The 10,244-nt window shown below is 40.3% G+C and overlaps 1 protein-coding gene across 2 annotated transcripts in view; it reads right to left on the bottom strand.

Annotated features, from left to right (window-relative positions):
- Window positions 1-10,244, bottom strand: part of Gsk3b (glycogen synthase kinase 3 beta) — a 156,048-nt gene that overhangs the window by 71,701 nt on the left and 74,103 nt on the right. For both annotated transcript variants that reach the window (XM_021209356.2, XM_021209355.2), the window contains exon 3: window positions 1,975-2,058. In XM_021209356.2, the coding sequence (XP_021065015.1) occupies window positions 1,975-2,058 (84 nt within the window). The remainder of the gene's footprint in view (window positions 1-1,974; window positions 2,059-10,244) is intronic.

Here is a 10,244-nt window from a genome sequence, read left to right as displayed (position 1 = left end):
CTCCCCCCTCCTCCTCCTCCTCCTCCTCCTCCTTCTTCTTCTTCTTCTTCTTCTTCTTCTCTCTCTCTCTCTCTCTCTCTCTCTCTCTCTCTCCCCTTCCCCCTCCCCCCCTCTCCCCTTTCATTTCCAAGTTAAACGTGTTAACATTTACAAAGCATTAAAATAAGGCCTGGTACATGGGGACTATATTTATTAAAGTAATTACAATACAATGTTTAGAGAATTTTAGAGGAGGCATTTGCAAATGAATCTATATGTTATCTAGTAGATCACGAAAGATGTAATTCTGACCTTTATTCTCCTCTCCAGAGTACTACAATGTCTACCATCTAATAATAAAGAAGTCACAAGGATACAAAAATCTCATTATAAAAACGCTGTGGATATGGGAGATACTCTATAATCTTATTTGGGAAGGGACAGGAAAAAGCAAAGACATGCCAGGATAAACACTAATGGGCAGTTGCTAGATTAAGAGAGAAGAAAAACAGGTAGTACCAACCAATCGCTCTAGAAACAGAACTCTACCACGTACTCTGAGCGTTTACAACTCCTAATAGAAGTAGAAGGATCTTACAAGTAAAAAAAGAACTAAGATACAAGTGCTAATATTAGATCAATTGGCTAATTATGGTGATATATGTTATGACAATAGTTATAGATCTGTAGACATAAACATCACAAACATGAGCTAAGTGTCTTCTTGTAGCACAGGCCTGAGGTAAGGGTAACAGTTAAGGACACCTGCATAAAGTTTAGTGAAAATTGTTTAAAATGGTTATACTAGAAGCTTTCTGTAGAGTCAAAAAGGAAGCGTGGGCCTAACAACATTAGACATTACAGGTATCAAATCTCAAGTCCGGGTATCACATGACTTCATTCAAAGTAACTGGGGGCGGGGCGTCAGGTGTCTTGGCTGCTGCTTTGTTGCTTGCTTTGCTTCTTCAAACCAGTAAGAGTGATGAAGGGGGTGGTGTGGTTAGTAAAGACTGAACGGGTGAGGTGGACAGTGAGAGGCAGCAAGGAGGGGACTGAGAAGTCTCCTGACCTCTCCTAAGGAGACCAGGGAGGAGGAAGTGGGTGGCATCCCAGCACAGGCTAACCCTTACTCTCACAGAATTAAATGTGACCAGAAACAGGTCTTTCAGTGCTTCCCCTGGCTAAGCAAAAGCCCCTACTTCCCTTTCTCTTCTAATCAACTTCCAATTAACACAATGACATCATTTTCCTTCCCCTAATAAGCAGATGAACTATCAGAGGGTTCCATAAGCACATAAACTACACAGAAAGAGGAATAAAAAATAGAAATGTGCTTGAGAACTGAAGACATGTTTACTCTAAAGTAGAAAATCCCTTCCCCTCCATTTTTAAGGGACTTAGTGTTTAAGACAGGCTGCTATGTACTCAGGTTCTAGACAGGTGCCAGCAAGGCAAGCTCAGAAAATCTGCTTTCTTTTTAAATTGTGTGTTGGGGATGTGGGGTAGGAGGAAGCCACATGTGCAAGAACACAAGCCCATGTCCATGTGATGAGGCCAGAAGAGGACATGCGGTGTCTAGCTCATCAGTTCCCTGAGACATGCTCTCTCACTGAATTTGAAGCTAGGCCGGCAGAGATCAATCCCCAGGAACCCATCTGTCCCATGATCCCACAGATCTGGCCTCTAAGTATATGCAGCCATGTCAAGCTTTAACTGTGGGCTCTGAAGACCTGAACTAAGGTTCGCCCTCCAGGTGGAGAAACAAGAGCTGTGAAGCTGCTTCCCTGGCATCCCCAGGAAGATCCCTTAAAGTTCATTCTTCTCACTGACATTTCCATGCTACCATCAACTATATATCTTGGGTTCAGAATCCTGGTTTGTGCTTTGAATTCTCCCAATCAATTAGCAAAGCTAATTGATGGAGGAACAAGGGGGGTGGGGTGGAGGTGAGGTTATTCCCACAAGAACAGTCAGCTCATTCACTCTCACACATACCTTCTCGCCACTCGAGTAGAAGAAATACCGCAGTCGGACTATGTTACAGTGGTCTAGCTTTCTCATGATCTGGAGCTCTCGGTTCTGCAAAGAAAGCACACAAAATAGTTAAGGATAACAGCTCCTCACCATAATGATCAAGGTACTTCTAAAATAATGTTAAGCACAGAGACTGTGGCTGCATCGTAAGAGTAAGGGGGAGAAAGGTAAGTTCAGAGAGAAAGACAGTAGGGGATAAAGAGGAATAACACCTCATCAACTATGGCAAGAAACTCAATTTCACTTTAAATGTAAATGGAAGTCAACGGAGATTTTTGACAGGTGAAGTTAGGATCTGACTTACCATTCTGAAAGAGAGTTCTAAAAATTTAACAGAATAAGTTTGAATAATAAGGGCAAGAGGAACCATGGATAATGGAATTGTAAATGAAGAAAGCAAAGATTATTATCTTAGAGCCAAAAAAGAGCTTTGAAATGTGGTCATTTATATCAAAAGTTGCTAAAAGATTAAGATAACAACCATAAAATCGACAATCTGGCTAATGTAAGATGTCAATTTCAGAACAACAATGAAGACACAGACTAAGGAGGATGAACTAAGTAGGCGTGGGAGGTGCAGTGAGAGATGAGGCAGGTTCAGCAAGTTCCAGCTACAGAAGGATGACAGGTCAGGAAACCCACTCTCCCCAGACACCTGCACAGTACATGCCTCAGAGAGCCAAGGTCACCTCAGGCAAAGCAAAGGCACCCTGAGACGTGTCTGAATGTATTTTTCAAATTACACATACATAAGTACCAAAAAAATAAGGGACCTTTAGAACTACAGTGCTAAACATAATTTCTCCTGAACAACATAGCTGATTAGCTGAACCAAGAAATTAATTTTACTGTAGAATTAAAAGGCTAATTACTATGGGAAGAAACTTATAGACTAGAGTCAGGTTAAAAGATTAATAAAATAAAACACAGTACTCTAAAATAATCCATGAGGTTTTTTTAAAGAGATGGCACAGTGGTTAGGAGACCTTGAAGTACTCACACAGGACCCAGGTTTGGTTCCCAGTACCCATATGGTTTCAAGGGATCCAGTGCCCTCTTACCTTCATGGGCACCAAATATGCACATACTAATTCAGACAAAACACTCATATGAAGAAAATAAAAATAAATAAGTCTTTTAAAAAATCATACTCTAGAGTTGCTATAATATAAAAAATATTCCATTTATAATGTAAAAATAAATAAATAAATGACAGAAAAGTTGACACATAGAAAACATGGATTCATTTTTTTTTTTTAAAGATTTATTTATTATGTGTATACACTGTAGCTGTCCTCAGACACTCCAGAAGAAGGCATCAGATTTTTGTTACGGATGGTTGTGAGCCACCATGTGGTTGCTGGGATTTGAACTCAGGACCTTTGGAAGAGCAGTCAGTGCTCTTAACCGCTGAGCCATCTCACCAGCCCCGAAATAATGGATTCTTGATAGCTGAAGCTAGTGCATTCAGCAGTGACTATAAAATAGCTATTATAATCATAATATGTAATGTTATAAATGTATTGATTTATTTTCATTTCATCAAAAGATAAAATATAAGCCATAGAACATAAATGTTGCATCAAACAATATCAGCACAAATTAAGCTGTATTTGAGCTACAATTTACTAGAACTAATACAATATTAACCCGAAATAGATTGTCATAAAGTGAGGTGCCAAGTGTAATCCCCAGGACAACCACTAAAGAGTTACCCAAGAGACACAACTCCAGGTGTGCCTGTGAGGAGACAGAGTTGTTTAAGAGATGGGGAGGCCCAGCCTGAACGCTGACAGCAAGCACCATCACGTGGGATGGCATCCTAGACTGCGGAAAAATACAAGAGTAACAAAGCGCCACCATCCAACTCTTTCTGCTTCCTGGTTGTGGGCACAACGCGCACAGGTGCCCCCATACCTAAAACAGCTCTGGCCACCATATTTTCCCACCACAACAGACTACACCCTCAAACCATAAGGCAAAATAAACCCTTTCTCCTTAAGTTCCCCCCCCCCCATCATAGCAATGAAAAAGCTAGTAGAGTGTAGTAAAAAGTTTTTGTTCCAATTGGGCTCATCAGTTCTTCTTTATGCAGGGAGCTGTGCTCCCTTGAGGCCCCAGCCCTCGGTAAGGAGCTACTGACAGACAGTTACTGGTGGCTGAAGGAAGGCCTGGTACTCTGGAGCACAAAGAACTCTGCTGCTACTGCAGTTAACAACCTTCACACATGCTCACAGAGCAGCGGGGAACACAGGGCCTGAAAATAAGAGTAGGACTCGCTGGGAAGAAAGGGGGGATGTGGGAAAAGGCAGAGTGAGATGGAGTAAGGGGGCAGGAGTGTAAAATTCACTAGAATTTATAACATTCACTTGTGGAATTGTCAGAAATAGGGAAAAGGTATTTGTTAAAGACAAAGAACTCAATACTTTCTAGAAGGGAGGACAAAACCAACATGAGAAAGAGACTAAGTAAAATCCTTATATGAAACTGCATAAATTATGAATGAATTAAGTTAATAATCAAAAGGCAGAGATTGCCAAACCGGGTTTTTATGTTGTTTTTCTACACAGGGTCTCTCTAATAGCCCTGGCTGTTCTGGAACTTGCTCTGTGGACCAAAAATTAAAAGTGTGCACCACCACCACCTGATTCAAACAGGATTTTATTTTCTAAATACATTCCTGTATATAAGAAATACAATTTAGGTAGAAACACACAGGTCATTTAAAAATAAAACAAACAAACTATACCCTAAGAACACTGAGTGCCGACATCACTTCCTGCCAGTGAGAACTCCCTTTGTAATACGGTTTCTCCTTATCCATATTCCATCCACACCTTGAGTGTGTGCACCACACTATGCCCAAATCTTGCTGCCTATTTCAGAGTGTCAGTGCTACCTGCTCCCTGACCTTTCCCTACCCACACGTCTACCTATTCTTAAACCGCTACTACCTCGTTCCCATTCCCTCATCCTCAACTGTCCCAGCACACATTAAATTAGAGCATTTAAAAATATTTTCAAGTTTATTGAAGTTTTGCAGTGTGTTATTAGAAGCATGGGTCAATGCTATTAAACAAATGTATCCCAAAGCTTACAGAACTCAGGTATTAGATTGCAATCTAATCAACTTAGTACAAATTCCTTAAGAGCAAAAACTGAACTTGCTATCTCGGTTGGCCAACTAGCATTGAGAAGGGAATAGGGAGGGAAGACAAGTAGATTCTTATATACAAACTAAAGACCTGTAATTGTAATAGACACATAATAAGCTAGCTACTGAAGATACAACAAATACCATACAAATGAGAAAACCTGATGAAGACATTTCAATCAAAAATTGCTTTTCTTCTTTTTAATAAAAAAACATTAAAATACATATATCTCTAAAAGGATTTAGATTTAAGTAAGACATATATGTTAAAGTCTTATGCCACAGCTAGTGAATCCAGACATTGAGTGACTTAATCCTACGGAATCTGGACTCATCAGTGCACAGACCCTTTAGGGATTCTCAGTATGTTTGGGATGGTCTAGCTGGAGAAAGGAGTTCTCTAGAAGTACATTCTGCAAAAGTGGACTTGTCTCTACTCCCTTCCCATGTCCTCTCAGCTTCTTGGTGAGCATCTCTGCTCCACTACACTCTTGTGTTGAATTATCAAGTCAGGGGACTAAAACCACAGAGTCAGCTAACCTGGACTGAACATGCTAAAATAAATTATAAGCCAAAAAGTCTTTCCTAATTTTAAGTAATTTCTGTCAGGTGTTTTTGTTACGGCAACAAAAACTACCAAATAGACATACAGGGTTTCATTCACTTTTACCTGATACCTTATACTAGGGAGGGAGTACATTGGCTGGCTTGTGTCTGAAAGCTAAGCCATAGAGCCTAAGACTATAGAAGGGTGCTTTAGGAACCATTATGTAAAACCCGGAGAAAGTTAACTTTTAGGTGAGAAACAACCAGCAAGCTTCAAGCTGTGGGTGTAAAGTAGGCAGCATACATCTGTCGATCATCTTTTCCTCTTCACCAAAGTTTGTTCTACTGGGAAATTTTACCCCTCATCACAGAGAACTCTGCTGCTACTGTAAAACAGGATTCACCTCAAAGACTTTGTTTTCAAGACCACCTTCCCTAAATATAACTTCTGTAAAAAAATAATGTTATTCAAAGAGATGAATTACTTTAATCTCTATTATTTTAATTCCATAGTAAAATCAGATATTCCCCAAATACTCTACAGATGGCTTCTAAGAAGAAAATCTCAAAATAACTTCAGGTATACAACAAATATTTTCAACTCAACTACACTTCAGAACTTAATGCCTTGGTCTGCAAAATGATATGCTAATAAGTGAACTCACCAAAACTTCCAATACAGTATCAGTGATCCTATCACTAACAAGCTGCTGTATGTGAGCACAGAAGTGTGGTGATCTGAATGAGAACGGCCCTCAGAGGCTCCTGTTTGACTACTCAGTTGCTAGTTGGAGAAACTGTTGTGAGTAGCTTTTGCTATCCCCACTTTAATAAGCCCCAGGTGGACTGTGCTACCAGCCCCCACCCAGAGAATATTGGATCCATGGTCAGACACACGTTGCTCAATTCAACCTGCCTTATGGCTCAGTTGCTGGGCACCTCCAATCTACTGCACCTAGTGTGCCCTTTCCAGTACTACCAGCTCAGCATCTTACATCTGCCCTCAACTTCAGTTACTTCAGCCACTTTCAGTCCCAGCTCAACATCCCAACCTCCTGCCTGGAGAGGCTCATGGACGCTCTGCCCAGTATCTCACAAGGCTGGTTGGCTTTTCTTTCTCCAAAGCTGTATCTGCTAGCTTGGGGGGCTGGGGGGGGGGGAGGAGTCCTGCCTACCCTTCGGCCCAGCAATTGGCCCACCACATCTTTACTGATAGATCAAGAATCAATTGGGAAACGGGACCTTAGCATCAGAACCACCTCCACCAAACCTCTCTGGGAAGATGGAGGAGGTGTGTCACTGAAGGTGGGCTCTGAGGCTTCAGAATCCCATGATGTTCCTGGCTAGCTTTCTCTCCACCTTGTGCTTGTGGACACTATGTCTGCCTTCTGCCACGTTCCCACCATGATGATCATGGATGGGCTCTAACTCTCTGAACATGTAAGCTCAAAATAAATTCTTCTATGAGTTGCCTTGGTCATGGTGTCTTATCACAGAGTAACTAAAACAAGGAGAAAATAAAACAAAACAAAACCTGCTTGTTACTTTGTAAAGGTCTGCAAACCTGTCAGAAAAAAAAATGACTTATATACAAAGATAAAAAAAAATTGCAAGCCATGAAGGAAGAACCACTGATGTGTTCTGAGTAACAGATTTAATTTGGGGAATACTATTGACTATGAAAGAACTTATTAAGGGATGAGGGGAAGAAAGAAAACCAGGACTATAGAGAAGGAAACACGCAAAAGGGGATGGGAACCACGGTATGAGAGGCAGACTAAACAACAGGTGAGTGGAATGCTGGGATCTCTCAGGCTTCTTACTACGTGGGCATTAACACAGTAGCAGGGGCCCCTGGCCCAGAATGTTCTTTGGGAAACAGGGAGGTTAGTTCAGCTTGGTACGTGTTCACCTGAAGGAGCAGTCACTGAAGGTGAAAGGTGCAGAATGGAGCCTGCATGTGTTCACTCCCTCCTCAGGAAGACAGCTCCTGAAGTCACAGCAGCACATAAAATGTGTATAGGGAAAGAAAAGATGCTCAGACTTGCCTGGACGTCTAATTAGCAGCAAAACTAAACAGGGGAACCTAAACAGTGTGTCACATTATCTCCCACCCCATAAAATTGTAAGGTTTTGAGGCATATTTATACATAGGTCATAAGTAAAGAGCAAAAAAATGAAAAGAAGTTATAAGACAAAAGCCACAAAAGTAATACCCTAGAACAAGAGTGTACAAGTGTTTTCTACGAAGGACTGGATAGTAAATGTTTCAGGGTGGCAAACCATATGGACTTTGCTGCAACTACTCATCTGTATGGCTACACTGTAAAAATAACCATTAACAAAATTTAAAAGAACATGACCTTGTTCTAATAAAATTTTATTGTTTACTTAAAAAAAAAAAAAACTAGAGGAAGGTCCTGTATATCATTGCTCTAGAAAACAAAGAAAAATTTCTGATAATCATATTTTACCTATCACCCCCACCCCTCTCATACACACAGAATGAACTTTGTAGATTAATTTAATCACTAGTATTCTAAGAATTTATATTTTCCTTTAATGTTACTATAACCAGTACATAGAATATCAAGTTATAAATTATACTTATAAAGGAACCAACTGTGTAACAAAAAGAAAAGTAGAGGACTTCTATTTCTTGTCAGCTGTGATAGACTAAAGACGACCCAAATGAAGTTCTTGAGAGTTTATTTCAGAGGCCTCATTAGCATATAGGGAAATGCTTCTTGAATGCATTCCTTAAACCCTGTGTCTATAAAAGTTAATATAACAACTATTAGCAATAGTGATGATGATACTAATGACTACAGAATATTGAAAATGTACTGACTGATTATATATATTCATATATACTATGTTAGCAGCTTTATCTTTATAATTTAAACCTCTCATGTTGGCAACATCACTATTCTCATTGTAAAGAGTCTTTAAGTATAGAAGGGTTCAGAAAGATGCTACTAGGGCTAGAGAATTGGCTCAGCAGTTAAGAGCATCGGCTGTTCTTCCAGAGGACGCAGGTTCAATTCCCAGCACCCACATGGCAGCTTACAACTGTAATTCCAGTTCCCATGGATTTGACTCCCTCACACAGACTTAAATGCAAGCCAAACACCAATGCACATTTTAAAAATATTACTTAAAACAGATGCTAGCAAACATCAGAGGCAAAAATTCATTTTTTTTTTTAAATTTAATTAAACAGGTGTGTTAGAACTCATGCTCTGACTATAACAATGGAATATAACCTGTTCTGGCCTTCATATTACTTTCTGACTTAGAGACACAACAATAATAAAACAGACTTCAGTGCTCAGAGTTTATCATTCAAAACAAGGCAAGTAGGCACACAGATGCCATACAACAGAACATGGGGGCATGCAATTCAAAGGGTTTTATTAAAATAATGAGAATTCTAAAACTATCTTTTAGAAACATGCACCTGGAGAAAATATGGATCATTTTACACGAAAGGATACAAAATTACGTTAAGCCTTAGGTAAATCTAAGCCCTGCTAGCCACTGACATGCTAAGTATACAAAAAACTTACAGCTTCTCAGAAGAAAATGAGAAAGTTTCTATACATCTCTAGAAGAGAATTGACCTACAATCTCAGAATGCTGCAGACTAGACCACGGGCAGCATGTGACCATTCTCCTCCTCCTTCAATGCTCTTTCCCCTGTTCCCTTTCTTCTATTGGTTTTCATCCTTTATGTTTCTCAGTTCTTTTCAACTGTCTCTGTTATCCTGTCCAGTCTGCAGCTTTAAAGCTGTGACTCCCAAATGGGTATCACCAAGCCAGATCTCTCCAGTGAACTATCTACTTAACAATTTCCTTTTTAGATTGTGTCATGTCATTAGCAAATTCCTGGTTGCCTTTAAACCTGCTCCACCCACAGTCTTCCCATTTCATGTGCTGGCAATTGCACGCCTCCAGGTACCTAAGTAATTCTTGCAGTATTGATTCGGCTTTCTCTCTGGTCTCACATTCCACCAGTTGGCTCTACCTCCAAACATACACCCCATTCCAGTAATGACAATCTTGTGCATTTGTTCCCTGTCTTAGTCAGGGTTTCTATTCCTGTACAAACATCATGACCAAGAAGCAAGTTGGGGAGGAAAGGGTTTATTCGGCTTACACTTCCATACTGCTGTTCATCAACAAGGAAGTCAGGACTGGAACTCAAGCAGGTCAGAAAGCAGGAGCTGATGCAGAAGCCATGGAGGGATGTTCTTCACTGGCTTGCTTAGCCTGCTTTCTTATAGAATCTAAGACTACCAGCCCAGAGATGGTCCCACCCACAACAAGGGGCCTCTCCTCCTTGATCACTAATTGAGAAAATGCCCCACAGCTGGATCTCATGGGAGCATTTCCCCAACTGAAGCTCCTTTCTCTGTGATAATCCCTTGTCAACTTGACACACAAACACATCACTAGTAAGTCTCAACCCTTAGTTTCTTATTCATCCCCAAGATCTAAACAACTTTAAAAGTCCCACAGTCTTTACAAA

The sequence above is a fragment of the Mus pahari genome, chromosome 12 (genome assembly GCF_900095145.1).
Source record: "Mus pahari chromosome 12, PAHARI_EIJ_v1.1, whole genome shotgun sequence".
Taxonomy (NCBI): Eukaryota; Metazoa; Chordata; class Mammalia; order Rodentia; family Muridae; genus Mus; species Mus pahari.
Note: the sequence above shows the minus strand (reverse complement) of the source record. Positions and strands in the feature narration are given on the sequence as shown.